Source organism: Oncorhynchus clarkii, chromosome 18, assembly GCF_045791955.1.
Source record: "Oncorhynchus clarkii lewisi isolate Uvic-CL-2024 chromosome 18, UVic_Ocla_1.0, whole genome shotgun sequence".
Classification (NCBI taxonomy): Eukaryota; Metazoa; Chordata; class Actinopteri; order Salmoniformes; family Salmonidae; genus Oncorhynchus; species Oncorhynchus clarkii.
Window position 1 is genome coordinate 33,411,029 of NC_092164.1, and position 20,842 is coordinate 33,431,870.

The 20,842-nt window shown below is 42.0% G+C and overlaps 1 protein-coding gene across 2 annotated transcripts in view; it reads right to left on the reverse strand.

Moving 5' to 3' along the window:
* Window positions 1-20,842, reverse strand: part of LOC139373354 (F-box and leucine-rich repeat protein 6) — a 26,480-nt gene continuing 5,638 nt past the window's right edge. Inside the window, exons 1-10 of one of the 2 annotated variants that reach the window (XM_071113786.1) lie at window positions 16,927-17,253; window positions 16,117-16,681; window positions 15,766-15,924; window positions 15,388-15,451; window positions 14,950-15,081; window positions 13,471-13,578; window positions 3,384-3,497; window positions 2,874-3,105; window positions 848-1,091; window positions 1-410 (exon numbers count right to left, since the gene is read on the reverse strand). In XM_071113786.1, coding sequence (XP_070969887.1) covers window positions 281-410; window positions 848-1,091; window positions 2,874-3,105; window positions 3,384-3,497; window positions 13,471-13,578; window positions 14,950-15,081; window positions 15,388-15,451; window positions 15,766-15,924; window positions 16,117-16,610 — 1,677 coding nt within the window. In that variant the 5' untranslated portion in view covers window positions 16,611-16,681; window positions 16,927-17,253 and the 3' untranslated portion in view covers window positions 1-280. Of the gene's footprint in view, window positions 411-847; window positions 1,092-2,873; window positions 3,106-3,383; window positions 3,498-13,470; window positions 13,579-14,949; window positions 15,082-15,387; window positions 15,452-15,765; window positions 15,925-16,116; window positions 16,682-16,926; window positions 17,254-20,842 lie in introns of those variants that run through there. The other variant, XM_071113787.1, reaches the window with a different exon arrangement.

Here is a 20,842-nt window from a genome sequence, read left to right on the forward strand (position 1 = left end):
TAATTGAAACCACATTTTATTCAACATATTTACACATCAGCTTAGAGCATTCCAGTCATGTTGAGAGAGTCAAGAATAAAACCAAAATACAGATAAAAAATATGACAAAAATTACAAATTGTGGATTGAGTGGTCATGGTAAAACATTTAAAAAAAATATTCAATAGTATCCATGTTTTAAAGCTAAGCTATTGGGGGGGATTCATATTCACTTTTATGATTGGTTTGAAGACAATGTCCTTTTGCAGGCATTCTTAGAACAAATAACTGGACCAATAGATTACTCTAATTTGTCCAGCAGCTGGTGGATTTCTTCTTGGCCACGATACAGTTTCTTCAGACCTCTTGGAAGGTAACGGCAGGAAGACAAGTTTAAGTAATTGAGTGCTGTAGACTGGCCTATAACTAACCTGCAAAACAAAGAAAATACATTTGATCTCCAGTTCAAGCCAATCTAGGTAAATCATAGGCTGCAGTGATGTAGTGGTAAAAAAGAAAGTGGGTAAACACTGAGCATGGTTCGCGGTGAGTAAAGTAACACTCCCTATACTTAGTTTCAATATATTTGTCCACAAAAGGTGGGTGAACACTCACGCAAAATAAAAAAAGGTGCACAGCGTTGACGTGCGCTTAACCTCCAGTACACCACTGATAGGTCACAAGTAGGGGCAGCATGTTTTAACTAGGTAGAGAAATTCAAATACTTTATATATCACAAATTCATGCATCTGTTCTGATAACAATTCTAAAAAAAGGTATTCTGCAAACAACAGATAAAGCGTAATGTATTGACTATTGCATTTCATAGTGAATTTTATGTTGAAAAGAAGACCAATGTGTTGCCTACCGGAGGGCAGGTGTTGTGACCTTGGTCCCGCTAAGATTGAGCGAACGTAGGGGGTTTTCTCCAGTTCTCTGAGCTAGATGGCCCATGGCAATCTCCATGTCTTCTTCAGAGAAGAGCTGGTTGGCAAGGTCTAGCTCCTGCAAGGTACCACTCCATTTCTGGGTCAGCAGGTGAATTCCCTTCTTGGACAACGATACTGTGACATTGCTGCTGAAGTACAGTCCCCAGTACAGACACTCAAGCTCTAAGAAAAAACACAGCAGAGAATATAGTAGCATAAATCATAATCAATGTTATCATGAACCTATGTAATCATTGATATTTGAAGCATATGAGTTTACAACATTGACATGAACCAATGTAATTATTGATACAGTGGGGAGAACAGGTATTTGATACACTGCCGATTTTGCAGGTCTTCCAACTTACAAAGCATGTAGAGGTCTGTTATTTTTTTATCATAGGTACACTTCAACTGTGAGAGACGGAATCTAAAACAAAAATCCAGAAAATCACGTATGATTTTTAAGTATTTGATACATCAGAAAAGGAGAACTTAATATTTGGTACAGAAACCTTTGTTTGCAATTACAGAGATCATACGTTTCCTGTAGTTCTTGACCAGGTTTGCACATACTGCAGCAGGGATTTTGGCCCACTCCTCCATACAGACCTTCTCCAGATCCTTCAGGTTTCAGGGCTGTCGCTGGACAATACAGACTTTCAGCTCCCTCCAAAGATTTTCTATTGGGTTCAGGTCTGGAGACTGGCTAGGCCACTCCAGGACCTTGAGATGCTTCTTACAGAGCCACTCCTTAGTTACCCTGGCTGTGTGTTTCGGGTCGTTGTCATGCTGGAAGACCTAGCCACGACCCATCTTCAATGCTCTTACTGAGGGAAGGAGGTTGTTGGCCAAGATCTCGCAATACATGGCCCCATCCATCCTCCCCTCAATACGGTGCAGTCGTCCTGTTCCCTTTGCATAAAAGCATCCCCAAAGAATGATGTTTCCACCTCCATGCTTCACGGTTGGGATGGTGTTCTTGGGGTTGTACTCATCCTTCTTCCTCCAAACACGGCGAGTGGAGTTTAGACCAAAAAGCTCTATTTTTGTCTTATCAAACCACATGACCTTCTCCCATTCCTCCTCTGGATCATCCAGATTGTCATTGGCAAACTTCAGACGGGCCTGGACATGCGCTGGCTTGAGCAGGGGGACCTTGCGTGCGCTGCAGGATTTTAATCCATGACGGCGTAGTGTGTTACTAATGGTTTTCTTTGAGACTGTGGTCCCAGCTCTCTTCAGGTCATTGACCAGGTCCTGCCGTGTAGTTCTGGGCTGATCCCTCACCTTCCTCATGATCATTGATGCCCCACGAGGTGAGATCTTGCATGGAGCCCCAGACCGAGGGTGATTGACCGTCATCTTGAACTTCTTCCATTTTCTAATAATTGCGCCAACAGTTGTTGCCTTCTCACCAAGCTGCTTGCCTGTTGTCCGGTAGCCCATCCCAGCCTTGTGCAGGTCTACAATTTTATCCCTGATGTCCTTACACAGCTCTCTGGTCTTGGCCATTGTGGAGAGGTTGGAGTCTGTTGATTGAGTGTATGGACAGGTGTCTTTTATACAGGTAATGAGTGGAGAACAGGAGGGCTTCTTAAAGAAAAACTAACAGGTCTGTGAGAGCCAGAATTCTTACTGGTTGGTAGGTGATCAAATACTTATGTCATGCAATAAAATGCAAATTAATTACTTCAAAATCATACAATGTGATTTTCTGGATTTCTGTTTTAGATTCCGTCTCTCACAGTTCAAGTGTATCTATGATAAAAAATTACAGACCTCTACATGCTTTGTAAGTAGGAAAACCTGCAAAATCGGCAGTGTATCAAATACTTGTTCTCCCCACTGTAACTAACCAAGAGGGTAGCAACAGACTTGGCCAAATTCTGCATTTGATTGATTGTACAAACAAAGGCCATCCACAGCATCAACAATGGATGGGTTTGTCTGGATATACTGTACCTTCACATGGTAGAGAAGAGAGCCCGGCTGCTGTGATCCGGGAACAACCTCTCAGGTCCAGCACACGCAGTTTAGGGGAGTCGTAGACAATCTTAGTCAAGTCTTGGTCAGTCATAAAGGAAACAGCTGTAGTGGCCATACACAGCTCCTCCAGTAAAGGGAAGCCAGATGTGGAACCCGACCCATTACGAGTCATTTTAGGCATCGGAATGACATTCAGCATCCGGAAAGTCTGAGCCACAAGAGAAAACAAATCAAAAAGGTCTGCAATGTGTTTGTCCCTTTACACAAGAAATAAAAAGCCATTCAATAAGATAAACCCCCCCCCCCCCTCTATCTCTGACTTTGCTGATATCTAATTTATTGAGGAAAAGTATATTTACTGTGCCTGTGATATATGGTTGTCCCATTTTAAGATGAATCCATTAAGTTGCTCTGGATAAGAGCGTCTGCTAAATGACTAAATAAAAATATGTAATCATAATAAGAAACTGGGTAAAGAATAAATACCTGCAGTTTAGGACAGCCATTTTGCAAAGCTTGGATGCAAATTGGAAGCTGGCAATATCCACTGTCCAGCTTTGTGTTAATTTCCAGCAATTGCAACTCAGGGCAGCATCCTCTCTAGTAAAATGACATACAGTATGGGACATATATTTCAAATATTAATTGAGTAATTGAGGGCAGCAATAATTTAAATCCATTGCTTTCAGAATTCACACCTCTTGACTTTTTCCACCTTTTGTGTTACAAAGTGGGATTAAAATGGATTGAATCGTCTTTCTTTTGTCAACGCTCAAAAATTCTAACATTGGTAAAACATTGACGAGAAATAAAAAAACGAATATCTTAATTACATAACTATTCATCCCCCTGAGTGCAATACATGGTAGAATCACCGTTGGCAGTAACTATAGCTGTGAGTCTTTCTGGTTAAGTCTCTAAGAGCTTTGCACAGTTGATTGTTGATCATATAAGGCTTGCCATAGATTTAAGCCGATTTAACTCAAAACTGTAACTAAGTCATCTTGGTAAGCAACTTGTGTACACAGAGTGTCAAAAATATTAAGAACACCTTCCTAATATTGAGTTAATTTCCCCAAAGTATCCTCTCGGTTACTTCACTTTTCAATTTTTTTTTTTACATTACAGCCTTATTCTAAAATTGATTAAATCACGCCCCCCCCACCCCCCTCCCCTCAATCTATTCACACAATAACAAGACAAAAACTGGTTGCGACATTTTTGCAAATGTATTAACAATAAAACTGAAATATCACATTTACTCAGGAATTCAGACCCTTTAAAATCAGTACTTTGTTGAAGCAACTTTGGCAGCGATCACAGCCTTGAGTCTTCTTGGGTATGAAGCTACAAGCTTGGCACACCTGTATTTGGGGAGTTTCTCACGTTCTTCTTTACAGAGCCTCTCGAGCTCGGTCAGGTTGGACGGGGAGCGACGCTGCACAGCTATTTTCAGAGATGTTCGATCGGCTTCAAGCCCAAGCTCTGGCTGGGCCCCTCAAGGACATTCAGAGACTTGTCCTGAAGCCACACCTGCATTGTCTCGGCTGTGTGTTTAGGGTCATTGTCCTGATGCTGCCACCACCACGCTTCACCGTATTGACGGTATTGGTCAGGTGATGAGCGGTGTAAGTTTTCCTCCAGACATGGTGCTTGGCATTCAAGCTAAAAATTTCCATCTTGGTTTCATCAGACCAGAGAATCCTGTTTCTCATGGTCAGAGTCCTAGAGTCCCTAGGTGCCTTTTGGAAAACTCCAAATGGGCTGTCATGTGCCTTTTAAGGAGTGGCTGGCTTCTGTCTGGCCACTACCATAAAGGCCTGATTGGTGGAGTGCTGCAGAGATGGTTGTCCTTCTGGAAGGTTTTCCCATCTCCACTGAGGAACTCTAGAGCCCTGTCAGAGTGACCATCGGGTTCTTGCTCACCTCCCTGACCAAGGCCCTTCTACCCCGATTGCTCAGTTTGGCCCGGGCGGCGAGCTCTAGGAAGAGTCCTGGTGGTTCCAAACTTCTTCCATTTAGGAAAGATGGAGGCCACTGTGTTCTTGTGGACATTCAATGCTGCAGAAATTTTCTGGTACCCTTCCCTAGATCTGTGCCTCGACACAATCCTGTCTCGGAGCTCTATGGACAATTCCGTTGACTTCTTGGCTTGGTTTTAGCTCTGATATGCACTGTCAACTGTGGGACCTTATATAGACAGGTGTGTGCCTGTCAAAATCATGTCCAATCAATTGAATTTACCACAACCCCCCCATCAATGGAAACATGATGCACCTGAGCTCTATTTCAAGTCTCATAGCAAAGGGTCTGAATACTTATGGAAATAAGGTGTTTATTTTTTAAAAATAAATATGCAAACATTATGGGGTAGTGTGTAGATTGCTTAGGATTTTTTATTTATTTAATCCAATTTAGAATACGGCTGTAACGACCAAATGTGGAAAAAGTTAAGTGTCTGAATACTTTCCACATGCACATCAATAAGGGATCATAGCTTTCACCTGGTCTGTGAATGTCATGGAAAGAGCAGGTGTTCATAATGTTTTGTGCACTCAGTGTATACTTGGCCTTGTGTTAGGTTACTGTCCTATTGAAAGATGAATTTGTATCCCAGTGTCTGTTGGAAAGCAGACTGAACCAGGGTTCTCTCTGAATACAAAACACAAGATAACATACACACTATACACACACGTACACATGGATTTTGTGTTGTAGATGTATGGTAGTAGAGTAGGGGCTTTTCGGCACACACTTAATGTTGTGAAATCTGTTGTGAATGTTTTTTTAAATGTATAACTGCCTTAATTTTAGTAGTTGAGTTAGGAAGGACGCCTGTATCTTTGTAGTGAATGGATGCATTGATACACCATTCAAAGTGGAATAAATAGGGTTGCACATTTTAGGGAAAATTCAGAGGTGGTAACTTTACGTGGGAATATATGGGAAATATTCAAATTACTACCATTTAAAAATGTAGATGTTTTTGCATTGGATATATTTACCATATCATATGGAGTCAAAAACAAACCTTTTACCTTATCATAAGTAGACAATTGCAAATGATTAAATCCTTCCAATAGAAGTTTTTTTTGTTGAACTTTAATTAAATGAGTTGACTCTTCACATGGGACGATTTCATTGTACAACAAAAGGGAATATTGAATGATCCATCACATCCCCCAAAAACATGTTCAACGTACATCTGTAAAATGATAGTCTAGAAACTAAAGCGTTGGTTGTCTACCTCTCAGGCTTCCACGTCTTCTCAATGTCCACCTCTTACACATCAGAGTCTGAGGCATCATCTTCACTGTCACTTTCCAACCTTGCTGAGGATGGCTCATTGTCAGGCTCAAACAGCCTCAAATTTGCCCAGATGGCCACCAATTTTTCAACCCTTGTATTGGTCAGTCTGTTGCGTGCTTTGGTGTGTGCATTCCCAAACAAGGACCAGTTGCGTTCTGAGGAGGCTGATGTTGGTGGGATTTGGAGGATGATGGAGGCAACAGCAGAAAGAGTCTCAGATCCACGAAGTCCCTTCCACCAGTTGGCTGATGAGATATTGCATCTCCATCCCAAAGCCCTTGCTTGGAAGTGTACTTCGCCAGACTGCCAAGAAACTTGCCCTCATCCAGGCCAAGATGGCAAGACCCGGTAGTGATGACACCATAGGCCTTGTTGAGCTCTGCAACAGACAGGATGCTCTTGCCAGCATACTTGGGGTCCAACAAGTACGCTGCAGTGTGTATGGGCTTCAGGCAGAAGTCTTCACGCTTTTTTTTATGTATTTCAGAACTGCAGTTTCCTCTGCTTGGAGCAACAGTGAAGTAGGCAGGGCAGTTTGGATTTCTTCTTACATCTGCAAGCGGAGTCTGAACATCAGACAGGATGGCATTGTCTCCCTCAATCCATGGAATGGCTACTGCTATAGGTTTCAGGAGTTTCAGGCTGCATAACACTCTCTCCCAAAATACATCATCCAGGAGGATCCTCTTGATGGGGCTGTCCATATCGGCACTGTGATATGGCCATTTCTTGGAGAGACTCCTTCCCCTCCAAGAGACTGTCAAACATGATGACACGGGTGTTGCTGGGCAGCTTCAAGGTGGTGCTCTCATTCTTCTCACTTTGCTTAGTGAGGCAGGTTGCTGCTATAACTTGATGACCCTTCACATACCTAACCATTTCATTGGATCTAGAGTGTATCCATTGTTTTCAGTGCCATGATGTCCTTGAGGAGCAGATTCAATGCATGAGCAGCACAGTCAATGGGTGTGATGTGAGGGTAGGACTCCTCCACTTTAGACCAAGCAGCCTTCATGTTTGCAGCATTGTCCGTCACCAGTGCAAATACCTTCTGTGGTCCAAGGTCATTGATGACTGCATTCAGCTCATTGGCAATGTAGAGACCGGTGTGTCTGTTGTCCCTTGTGTCTGTGCTCTTGTAGAATACTGGCTGAAGGGTGGAGATGGATGTAGTTAATTATTCCTTGCCCACGAACATTCAACCACCCATCAGAGATGATTGCAATACAGTTTGCTTTCTCTAGGATTTGCTTGACCTTCACTTGAACTCTGCATCCAGCAAATTAGTAGAAAAGGCATGTCTGGTTGGAGGGGTGTATGCTGGGAGAAGAACATTTAGAAATCTCTTCCAATTCACATTGCCTTTGAGCATCAGAGGTGAACCAGTTGCATAAACAGCTCGAGCAAGACATTAGTCAGCATCTCTGACTACGTTCCTCCAATGAGTCAAAAAAACTTCTGATTCCAGGAAGACCATGAGCTGTTGCTATCGATAAGGTGCCCGAATCATCATTTTCACCTCGAATAGAAGTAGAGGGACTTTAGTCAGAGGTTGCTTGTTGTGAGCGCTGACGGAACTTGATGCACTTGGCCAGATGATTCTAGATCTTGATTTGGCACAGTATTTGCAAATGGACTACTTTTCCTTCTACATTAGCTGCAGTGAAATGTCTCCACACATCAGATAGTGGCCATGGCATTTTTCTGTAAAGATAGGGGGAAAAAAATTAATAAAAATAAATAAAACTAAATTCCATGTACAGTCATGGCCAAAAGTTTTGAGAATGACAAATATGAATTTTTCAAAGTCTGCTGCCTCAGTTTGTATGATGGCAATTTGCATATACTCACTCCAGAATGTTATGAAGAGTGATCAGATGATTTGCAATTAATTGCAGTCCCTCTTTGCCACACAAATGAACCGAATCCTCAAAAAACAATCCCACTGCATTTCAGCCCTGCTTACAAAAGGACCAGCTGAGATCATGTCAGTGATTCTCTCATTAACACAGGTGTGAGTGTTGATGAGGACGAGGCTGGAGATCACTCTGTCATGCTGATTGAGTTCAAATAACAGACTGGAAGCTTCAAAAGGAGGGTGGTGCTTGGAATCATTGTTCTTCCTCTGTCAACCATGGTTACCTGCAAGGAAACGCGCGCCGTCATCATTGCTTTGCACAAAAAGAGCTTCACAGGCAAGGATATTGCTGCCAGTAAGATTACACCTAAATCAACCATTTATCAGATCATCAAGAACTTCAAGGAGAGCAGTTCAATTGTTGTGAAGAAGGCTTCAGGGCACCCAAGAAAGTCCAGCAAGCACCAGGACCGTCTCCTAAAGTTGATTCAGCTGCGGGATCGGGGCACCACCAGTACAGAGCTTGCTCAGGAATGGCAGCAGGCAGGTGTGAGTGCATCTGCACGCACAGTGAGGCAAATACTTTTTGAGAATGGCCTGGTGTCAAGAAGGACAGCAAAGAAGCCACTTCTCTCCAGGAAAAACGTCAGGGACATACTGATATTCTGCCAAAGATACAGGGATTGGACTGCTGAGGACTGGGGTAAAGTCATTTTTTCCTGATGAATCCCCTTTCCGATTGTTTGGGGCATCCGGAAAAAAAGCTTGTCCTGAGAAGGTGAGCGCTACCATCAGTCCTGTGTCATGCATCTCAGCCTAGGGAGTGTGGGCTCACTCACAATTTTGCCTAAGAACACAGCCATGATTAAAGAATGGTACCAACACATCCTCCGAGAGCAACTTCTCCCAAATCAAATCAAATCAAATTTTATTTGTCACATACACATGGTTAGCAGATGTTAATGCGAGTGTAGCGAAATGCTTGTGCTTCTAGTTCCGACAATGCAGTAATAACAAGTAATCTAACTAACAATTCCAAAACTACTGTCTTGTACACAGTGTAAGGGGATAAAGAATATGTACATAAGGATATATGAATGAGTGATGGTGCAGAGCAGCATAGGCAAGATACAGTAGATGGTATCGGGTACAGTATGTACAAATGAGATGAGTATGTAAACAAAGTGGCATAGTATAGTATAAAGTGGCTAGTGATACATGTATTACATAAGGATACCGTCGATGATATAGAGTACAGTATATACGTATGCGTATGAGATGAATAATGTAGGGTAAGTAACATTTATATAAGGTAGCATTGTTTAAAGTGGCTAGTGATATATTTACATCATTTCCCATCAATTCCCATTATTAAAGTGGCTGGAGTTGAGTCAGTGTCAGTGTGTTGGCAGCAGCCACTCAGTGTTAGTGGTGGCTGTTTAACAGTCTGATGGCCTTGAGATAGAAGCTGTTTTTCAGTCTCTCGGTCCCAGCTTTGATGCACCTGTACTGACCTCGCCTTCTGGATGATAGCGGGGTGAACAGGCAGTGGCTCGGGTGGTTGATGTCCTTGATGATCTTTATGGCCTTCCTGTGACATCGGGTGGTGTAGGTGTCCTGGAGGGCAGGTAGTTTGCCCCCGGTGATGCGTTGTGCAGACCTCACTACCCTCTGGAGAGCCTTACGGTTGAGGGCGGTTGAGGGCGGTGCAGTTGCCATACCAGGCGGTGATACAGCCCGCCAGGATGCTCTCGATTGTGCATCTGTAGAAGTTTGTGAGTGCTTTTGGTGACAAGCCGAATTTCTTCAGCCTCCCATCCATCCAGGAACAGTTTTTTTTTCCCAGCATGATGGAGCACCTTGCCATAAGGCAAAAGTGATAACTAAGTGGCTCGGGGAACAAAACATCAATATTTTGGGTCCATGGCCAGGAAACTCCTCAGACCTGAATCCCATTGAGAACTTGTGGTCAATCCTCAAGAGGCGGGTGGACAAACAAAACCCCACAAATTCTGACAAAATCCAAGCATTGATTATGCAAGAATGAACTGCCATCTGTCAGGATGTGGCTCATAAGTTAATTGACAGCATGCCAGGGCAGATTGCAGAGGTCTTGAAAAAGAAGGGTCAACACTGCAAATATTGACTCTTTGCATCAACTTCATGTAATTGTCAATAAATGCCTGTAATTATACTTCAATATTCAATAGTAACATCTGACAAAAATATCTGAAGACAGCGATGCAGCAGACTGTGAAAATGTATATTTGTGTCATTCAAAAACTTTGGCCAAGACTGTACAGATAACTCCTTTGAAAGATAAATGTTTTAAAATGAAATATGTATGGAAACATGTATGGAAACAGGTGAATTAACACTCAGTTAGCAGGCTCAAGCAAGCTAAAACCACATGTTAGCAAAAACTAACTAGCAGAAATTGTTAACAAGTTAGAAATGATTTAAAACACACTGCTGTAGGCTACTATTTACTAGTTAACAAAAACGCATGAATGTCATAAAATATATCCACCCCACCCAGTATTGTAATCAAAACTTACCAGAAAGCATGTAGTCCTTGGCTCAGACAGTGTAGTAGTGTGGGCTCAATAGCAGCTCAATAATCTCATTAGTGTGCAAGATCTTGAGAATCAGCTGTACATGTGATGGAAGACTGCACTATGCATGCAGACGGTTGCGATTCCATTGAATAGGAGATAGTTTAACCAAAATATGCCACATGACCTAAAATGTCCTTATAACAGTGAACCTTTGTGGGACACACATACAGAGAGGGAAAAAAGTACTTGATCCGCTGCTGATTTTGTACGTTTGCCCACTGACAAATAAATTATCAGTCTATCATTTTAATGGTAGGTTTATTTGAACAGTGAGAGACAGAATAACAAAAAATGTTAAAAAATGAAACAATGTTAGTTTCCACCGGGCTGCTGTGGTCCACGATTGGTTCACAGGTCACCCACTTTTCATCGCACTCAATCTCCCCCTATACTCTCCGTTCTTGAATCCTATTTAAGAATTCTTCTCTGCATGGCGTTGGAAGGTGTATGATCACCAGCCCCATGGATCAGGGGTCATGCCAGGCCTGGATACAGCACTCCAGGCCATACTTTCCACGCTTCCTAGCTCAAGACAACATGGCATGTGGATGAAGTCTTATGGCCAGACCCACGAGATGTAGACACTTTTTCCTGTTCTTTTTTTCTAGCAGAAATGTTTGTTTTCTCCTACTGTGCTTTTGTTGTTTGAGGAGTGTTAGAACATTGAGAGAACTAAAAACCTTTTCCCCCTTATTTGTATTGATAAGACACTATGTTCAGAATACACATCCATACTTTACACATGTGGATACCTGTGTGCATGTGTGTTTACTACATATATATAAACTTTCTGTCCAAAAATGATGCAGAAAAATTAATCCATGCTTTTGTCACTTCCAGGTTAGACTACTGCAATGCTCTACTTTCCGGCTACCCGGATAAAGCACTAAATAAACTTCAGTTAGTGCTAAATACGGCTGCTAGAATCCTGACTAGAACCAAAAAATTTGATCATATTACTCCAGTGCTAGCCTCTCTACACTGGCTTCCTGTCAAAGCAAGGGCTGATTTCAAGGTTTTACTGCTAACCTACAAAGCATTACATGGGCTTGCTCCTACCTATCTCTCTGATTTGGTCCTGCCGTACATACCTACACGTACGCTACGGTCACAAGACGCAGGCCTCCTAATTGTCCCTAGAATTTTTAAGCAAACAGCTGGAGGCAGGGCTTTCTCCTATAGAGCTCCATTTTTATGGAACGGTCTGCCTACCCATGTCAGAGACGCAAACTCGGTCTCAACCTTTAAGTCTCTACTGAAGACTCATCTCTTCAGTGGGTCATATGATTGAGTGTAGTCTGGCCCAGGAGTGGGAGGGTGAACGGAAAGGCTCTGGAGCAACGAACCGCCCTTGCTGTCTCTGCCTGGCCGGTTCCCCTCTTTCCACTGGGATTCTCTGCCTCTAACCCTATTACAGGGGCTGAGTCACTGGCTTTACTGGGGCTCTCTCATGCCGTCCCTGGAGGGGGTGCGTCACCTGAGTGGGTTGAGTCACTGATGTGGTCATCCTGTCTGGGTTGGCGCCCCCCCCCCCCCCTCCCCTTGGGTTGTGCCGTGGCGGAGGTCTTTGTGGGCTATACTCAGCCTTGTCTCAGGATGGTAAGTTGGTGGTTGAAGATATCCCTCTAGTGTTGTGGGGGCTGTGCTTTGGCAAAGTGGGTGGGGTTATATCCTTCCTGTTTGGCCCTGTCCGGGGGTGTCCTCAGATGGGGCCACAGTGTCTCCTGACCCCTCCTGTCTCAGCCTCCAGTATTTATGCTGCAGTAGTTTATGTGTCGGGGGGCTAGGGTCAGTTTGTTATATCTGGAGTACTTCTCCTGTCCTATTCGGTGTCCTGTGTGAATCTAAGTGTGCGTTCTCTAATTCTCTCCTTCTCTCTTTCTCTCTCTCGGAGGACCTGAGCCCTAGGACCATGCCCCAGGACTACCTGACATGATGACTCCTTGCTGTCCCCAGTCCACCTGGCTGTGCTGCTGCTCCAGTTTCAACTGTTCTGCCTTATTATTATTATTCGACCATGCTGGTCATTTATGAACATTTGAACATCTTGGCCATGTTCTGTTATAATCTCCACCCGGCACAGCCAGAAGAGGACTGGCCACCCCACATAGCCTGGTTCCTCTCTAGGTTTCTTCCTAGGTTTTGGCCTTTCTAGGGAGTTTTTCCTAGCCACCGTGCTTCTACACCTGCATTGCTTGCTGTTTGGGGTTTTAGGCTGGGTTTCTGTACAGCACTTTGAGATATCAGCTGATGTACGAAGGGCTATATAAATAAATTTGATTTGATATATGACAAAACTTCATTGCAAACTGCTATGCCCTGCACACAGAAAAAGCCACAAGTGTTTTTAATTTATACTATCAGTGCGTGGTTGGTGCTTCGTGTGCTTATTCAAATGATGGTTTGTGTGTACTGTACTGATGCAAAAACAATTTATTTTAAAAGAGTTTTTCAAGAATTGTTTGCTTTTGCAAGAGATGTATAATGTTTTGCTGGTTTGGTGTAAGGTTTGGTGGTTAGTGTGTAGAGTTTTGCAAAATCAGCCTATAGTTTCAAAGATAAGCAATCATAAAAAACTGTAATTTGTCAATTTCTAAAAACATAATTCCACTTTGACATTATGGAGTATAGTGTGTAGGCCAGTGACACAACATCTACATGTAATCCATTTTAAATGCAGGCTTTAACACAACAAAATGTGGGAAAAGTCAAGGGGGGTAAATTCTTCCTGAAGTCTCTGTATTATACGCAAGTCGTCAAATACTGTAAGAAATAAAATGGCACCTACGGAGATAGCAGTGAGAAGTCGGTCATTCCTTGGCCCATGGGTGAACAGAATCTGTCTAAGTTGACTGCCATAGGATTCCAAGAAGGTGACAAGCCCTTCAACCTGTATCTATAGCAACAAGAGAGAGTATAAGATTTTAGGCATTTAATATATACACAAAGAAGTTCTACCTACTTTAATGACGGTACGTCTAATGAAAAGTGATACAATCAATAGGCAGAAGTGTAGATCATAAGCTCACTCCACTGTCATGTACGATACTTTCAGAAAGTATACACACCCCTTGACTTATTCCACATTGTGTTAGACTGAATTCAAAATGTATTAAATACATTTTTCCCCCCTCATAATTACAAAGTGAAAACATGTTTATAAAGGTCTGCAAATGTATTGAGAATGAAATACAGAAATCTAATTTAATTCTTCAAGCTCTGTCAAGATGTTTGTTAGACAGCTATTTTTAAGTTTTGCCATAGATTTTAAAGCAGATTTAAGTCAAAACTAGAACTAGGCCACTCAAGAACATTCAATGTCGTCTAGATAAGCAACTCCATTGTAAAGTGCATTCGGAAAGTATTCAAACCCCTTGACTTCTTTCACATTTTGTTACGTTACAGCCTTAGTCTAAAAATTATTATTATTTTTTAAATTCTCAATCTACACACAATACAAAATAATTACAACTATTTAATACATTTTAGAATGAAGCTGTAACGTAACAAATGTGGAAAAAGTCAAGGGGTCTGAATACTTTCCGAATGCACTGTATATTTGGCTTTGTGTTTTAGATTATTGTCCTGCTGAAAGGTCAATTTGTCTCCCGGTGTCTGTTGGAAAGCAGACTGAACAAGGTACACTACCGTTCAAAAGTACAGACACTTAGAAATGTCCTTTGAAAGGTTTAAGATAATATTGTTTTATGACCCCATCACTGAAAGATAGGACTCTCAGGAAAATGCATGTGTGATGTTTCCCTCTACAATGCCCACAAGTCACGCAGGGCTCATTAGAAAGGACAATACCTGGAACTAAATAAGAATGGGGGGAGATGATGGACTTTTCTACACAGAAGATCATACAAAATTGCCTGATGATCTTCTGAACTTTCCAATACCATTCCGATTCTGATTTTAAGTCACTTCGAACCACACTTCCTTCAGATGTAAATACTTGAAAAAGTACTGTCAGACTGATTTGTAATAGACCGTCATACCCCACTTGAAGAAAAAAACATATCTGAAGGAAGTATTTTTTTTTTTACATGGTGGGGTTGAAAATAGTTATTTTTTAAATCAAATTGGGACAACAAAAAAGTTTGGGAACCCCTGCTGTAAAACAACAAAATGTGGAAAATTCAAGGTGTGTGAATACTTTCAGACGGCACAGTATCTGGCCTCCTATGGTGCAGTATTTGGACCTTTGTGTGCTATAGTGTGAGTGAACCATCATTGTGTCCACTGACATGCTTTTTTGGCCTACCTCAGAGTACTGGACGTTAATGCTATCCAGGGACCGGCAGCTGCCACTGAGGCTCTGAAAGGCCTTCTCAGTCACGCCTGTACAGTATGACAACTTGAGTGAGCGGAGATGGGGGCAGGACCGGGACAAAACCTGTTAGGTAAACAGTGGGATGTTAATCAATAAAGAAAACCTGAAACACAATCAGACTTAAAACAGGAAATAACAACTTATGCTAATTTCATACAGACTTTCATGGTGTGAAGTTATTATCAAACACTTAACAGTGATAGTTTGACATAGAAAGGAAAGCTATTTCTTACAATTAGTCTACATTAGTAAAGTACATGGATCCAATAAAAATGTAGAACAGGTATGAAGCAACAAACAGCCTTATTGAGGCATTAAATGGTAAAACAACAGTAACATCACAGTTGTATTGTGTAGATCAGAACTTACCTCCACAACATGGTCAACATTATTTTTCCAGTGATTAAGAGAAAAGTCTCTTAATTGGGAGAATCTTCAAAACAAAATAAGATAAATGTACCATTATTACTTATTTATAGGCATAGTTAAGTCAGTTAATGTTATTTTTTCAATTACCAAATTGTTGTTAGGGCTTAGAATACATTTACTCTATGGGTCAGTCTGTTTCATGGACAAATTATGCCCTGGACTGAGTGCTTTTTAGTCCATGACTTGGCTTAATCAGTGTCCGTGAAACCCCAGAACTAGCCTATACGATCCACATTTTACTTAGCAGGCATACATAGAGTCCCCCACACTGTCTGAAACTATGTTATTCTGTTTGAAATTTTACCAAATAGTACTGACCTGTTCTGTGCAAGCCAGCTTACAGTGTTCCTGATCTTCAGTACAGTTTTAGGCAAGTGGGTTTTACCAGGTTCCAACCAGCAGTAACCCACAGACACACTGCGCCACAGAGCAGGACTGGCTGCAGCTGCATTCCATAGGTGGCACACCTTAGCCACCCTAAAACAGTGCGCAGAATGTTTACATATCAGTTAGCTCAGATAGTTTCCATGTTCATTGCAGCTTGTATTGAGCTTGATTGTTTATTTCATCTAAGTTTTATGTCTAGAATCTCCCATTTAAGAGAGATGAGACAGAGGCACCGATGAAATGCAACATGAGAAGGGCAGGCTACATGAAACATTGCATTACCTGCACAGGAATGGTACTGCACCATCTTGGTGAACTACCATCTTGAAAATATTAACTAACACTTCCACTGGTAGGCTCTGACCCCAGCTGTCAAAGCCCTCCTCTTGGTGGTGTTGCAGTGTGGGCTCCAGTTCACCTTTCTTGATCAGTGGCTTCTTTGTGGCTTTACCCTTTGGAAGAACCGTATTCTTCTTCTTTGCTGGAGTGACTTTGGCTTTTCCTTTAAGGATTTTCTTTTTCTTTCTTCCTTTCGCGTTCGGCCGCCATATGTTATCATACTGATTTGTATTCGATATGATCAGAAGCATATCCTCTCCTTGTTCAACAGTGTAGCCAAGCCTTGGGGGGCGGCTGACTTTGGCCTTCTTTTTCTTCTTGGGCTTAGCATCTCTGGGCACATCAGACTTCCTCTTTCGTGTTGATGCTGCTGATGAGCTTGAGGGAGCATCGTCAGCAATTCCCACAGATAGTCCTGCAGGTGTACCATCTTCCATCTCGTCCTCAATCTTCACCTTATCTACACAAACACTTGACGTTTCCTAACTTCACTTATCTTCAAAAATATCTGTACGTGTAAACAAACAACAGATATGTAACAGCAATATTTAAAATAAATATCACATTAAAAGTATTATTGTTTATTTAGTTAGCTAAAAACAATGCCAATAATTACAGGGTTAGATAGAACCGACAGCAGAAACGATTAGCTAGCTACAGTAGCTACCGGTAACTGGCTAACGTTAGCTAGCTGAACATAACCGCACAACTAGTAAGCTACAAATTTATATAACCAATATTTAGTGGACATACCTGCATGTATCTTCCTTTAAATGAGCCACATCATACATTTTTACTTAAATTAATCAACAAAAGAGGCACGTCGTGGAGTAGCTAGCTAGGCTACTTGTAAACAATAAAGGAGAAGCTATAAATACAGTACGCGCCTGCCTGGTGCCCACATTTATTACGTTCGTTGCGCAGCGAGAGTCGAGTGGAGGGTACTGCGTTCACAACAACTGAGAACTCCCGAAAAAACGAGCTCCGACTGAAAATAATTTTGAATGGCCACCCAACTCGAAATTCCAGCTTGGAAACTCGGGCCTCTTTCTCGAGCGCAGAGTTTCCGACCTGAAGATCACCGAGATAATGATTTGAACTCGTTTTTGTCCGAGTTCCCAGTTGTCATGAAAGCACCAGACAGACAGAACAATGAGCCAGATATTTCACTGGATGTATTAATGTGAAGCATCTAGTTGGCGTTTCCACTCACTACCAAATATGGCGATGAGAAGGAAGCCCATTTGCAGGCAGTGGGAGATGATAGCGCGAGATGGATTTTGGCCCAAATTCTGCACATTTTCTCATCGATTAAACATTTGATCTCCATACGGGTTTCGGTTTCCAAAAATAGAATTTGTAACAGAGTAGACTATTTTGTAGACGTTGTTTAGGAGCGCAAAATGAGTTATTGCACACATGCACTTCTGAGTAGATGTTCCCTAACTGAAATATTCAAATAAATGCTAAAACACCCCAGTTGGATCTCACTAGCTCGTGGTTGGCTCTGCTCCTTTGCTTGTTCTGCCCACTATAATTAATTTGCTCCCATTGGAAACGATAGGCTTATACAAATCTTTGCTAACAGATTTGGGCCAGTCAGTAGTCCCGATGAGCCCTTCACGGCTAGTTACACTGAAGATAAATGCAACATGTAAAGTGTTGGTCACATGTTTCATGAGCTGAAATAAAATACCCCAGAAATGTTCAATATTCACAAAAAGATTATTTATCACAAATGTTGTGCACAAATGTTTACATCCCTGTTAGTGAACATTTCTCCTTTTCCAAGATACTCCATCCACCTGACAGGTGTGGCATATCAAGAAGCTGATGAAACAGCATGATCATTACACAAGCACACCTTGTGCTGGGGACAAAAGGCCACTATAAAAATGTGCAATTTTGTCACACAACAAAATGCCAGATGTCTCAAGTTGAGGGAGCGTGCAATTGGCATGCTGACTGCAGGAATGTTCACCAGAACAGTTGCCAGATAATTGAATGTTCATTTCTCTACCATACGCGAACCGGTCTCGCAACCGCAGACCACTCGTTGTGTGGTTGAGCGGTTTGCTGATGTCAATGTTGTGAACCCATGGTGGGGTTGGGTTATGGTATGTGTAAGCATAAGCTACAGACAACAAACACAAATGCATTTTATCAATGGCAATTTGAATGCACACAGATACCGTGGCGAGATCCTGAGGGCCATTGCCAAGCCATTCATCCGTCGCCATCACCTCCTGTTTCAGCATGATAATGCACAGCCCCATGTCGCAAGGATCTGCACACAATTCCTGGAAGCTGAAAATGTCCCAGCCTGCATACTCAAACATGTTTGGGTTACTCTGGGTCAACATGTACGACAGCGTGTTCCAGTTCCTGCCAATATCTATCAACGTCGCACAGCCATCGAAGAGGAGTGGGACAACATTCCACCGGCCACAATCAACAGTCTGATCAACTCTATGTGAAGGAAATGTGTTGAGCTGCATGAGGCAAATTGTGGTCACACCAGATGCTGACCGATTTTCTGATCCACGCCCCTACCTTTTTTAACAGATCTGTATTTCCAGTCATGTGAAATCCATAGATTAGGGCCTAATTCATTTTTCAGTAAAATCTTTGAAATTGTTGCATGTTGCATTCATTTTTGTTCAATATAGTTTTAGCCTGGCAGACATGCGACCCACCTGACTACACAGCAAGCTGTGACTCACTGGTCTGGTAACGCCAGAAGTAACATAGTAAATGTAAATCTGGGATAATCATACTAGGATGATATGTTATATTTGGTATAGTTACATTATACAGAAGGTTACTTAAGGCAAATCTAAAGGAGGGTGGTTGGTCGGGGTGAGTGTATAACGCAAACGTCTAGTAACCCAAAGGTTGCGTGTTCAAATCTTGTCATGGACAACTTTAACATTTTAGTTAATTAGCAACTTGAACTACTTAATACTTTTAGCTACTTTGCAACTATTATCTGTTATCATGTTATATAACCCTGACCTTAACCCTTCTAACTAACCCTTCCCCTAACCTTAACCCTTTAACCTACTCCTAACATTAAAACCTTAACCCCTAGCCTAGCTAAGGTCAGCCAGCTAGCTAGCGTTAACCAAATTGGAATTCTTAAAATATCATATGTTTTGGAAATTTGTAACATATTGTACATTTTGCAAATTCGGAAAACATATCATACAAATTGTAAATCGTAACATATCATATGAAATCATATCCACAAATTAACCTCTACGGCATCGCCAGCGGGACGGTTTTGCAAACGTGAGCTAATGTGATTAGCATGACGTTGTAATTAACAACAAAAAAATCCCAGGACATAGACATGTCTTATATGGACAGAAAGCTTAAATTATTGTTAATCTAACTGCAATATCCAATTTACAGTAGCTATTACAGTAGCTATTACAATGAAAATATACCATGCTATTGTTTGACGAGAGTGCAAATTGACGAGTCAACGGGGGGGGTTATTGCGCCTGCATATGAGAACCAATCCAAAAGTCCAATCCAAAAGTGCTGACGTTGCTTCCAGGGGCAGTTTAGAACTTGGTAGTGGGTGTTGCAACCGAGGACAGATTATTTTTATGCGCTACCACAACAGAGGAGGAAAGATCTGTGGGTCTGAAGACGTGGGTTTTTTTTTATGGCCCCACGCCCCTTGTAAATCTCAGGCCACAGACAAATTCCTTTGTCCTGTCACTATGGAGAACCAGCCTCAGAACATTAAACATGAAATAAAGGGACTTTGGAACAATGGTTTCCGTCAGCCACAATGGTGGTCATGACGATAGGTGGACTATGAAAATGTATGTAATTTTTGTTCTGTTATTAAAAGGTTAATAGATGACGTTATTACGAAAACATTGTAATGTGAAGGGTTTTCCTAATATATGTTTGATGTTTACACATTGTACGTTGTGTGGAAAATATCCAAATCAAAGAGAATGTTTTGGAGAAGATGAAATGTTAAGTTAGTTGTCTAAAATGGGATTTGAGAAAATCTAGCCTTGCCTCATTAACTTGGTACGTCCAGAGAATTGCCCTCAAGGCGGTTACGCCCACTTCTGACCCAAGGGTATAAAACCTGCAGCAGGGTCTGAAAAGTCAAACAACCCAGAATGCAACGCAAGTTTGAGGACAAAGAAATCCTTTTCTACCCAAGCTATGGATGAGTAGCTGTGTCTAAGCGGGTGAATTCAAGTCGAACCACCTAGCCTCCATCTCCCATCGAATCGTGGTATCTAAAGGCTTTCATTCCTATGCTGTGAGCTCTGAGCTACAGAGCTGTCTGTCCTCAGAAGACTCCTTCCAGAGAAAGGGGTGAGGGAACAGACTCCTAGGCCAAAAGGGACACTGACACCGGGAGGACGAGCAGGGAGGTGCGCAGGAGAAGTGCGTAATCGAACAGAGAATCCACAGTAATTACATCATTATATTCTCTGACCCATAGGGTCGGCAGTTTGAGGCAAGGCTAGGGTTAGAATAGCATAGCTGACAAATTCACCCAAATGTATATTTCTCGTGTACCTCTTTTGAAATTCCCATTGCGGGTAACACGCGCCATAGTGTGTTGGCCCGTTATACTAAGTTCTAATCAATAGCCTATAATGTGTTTTGTCCATGTGTATTTTTTATCATC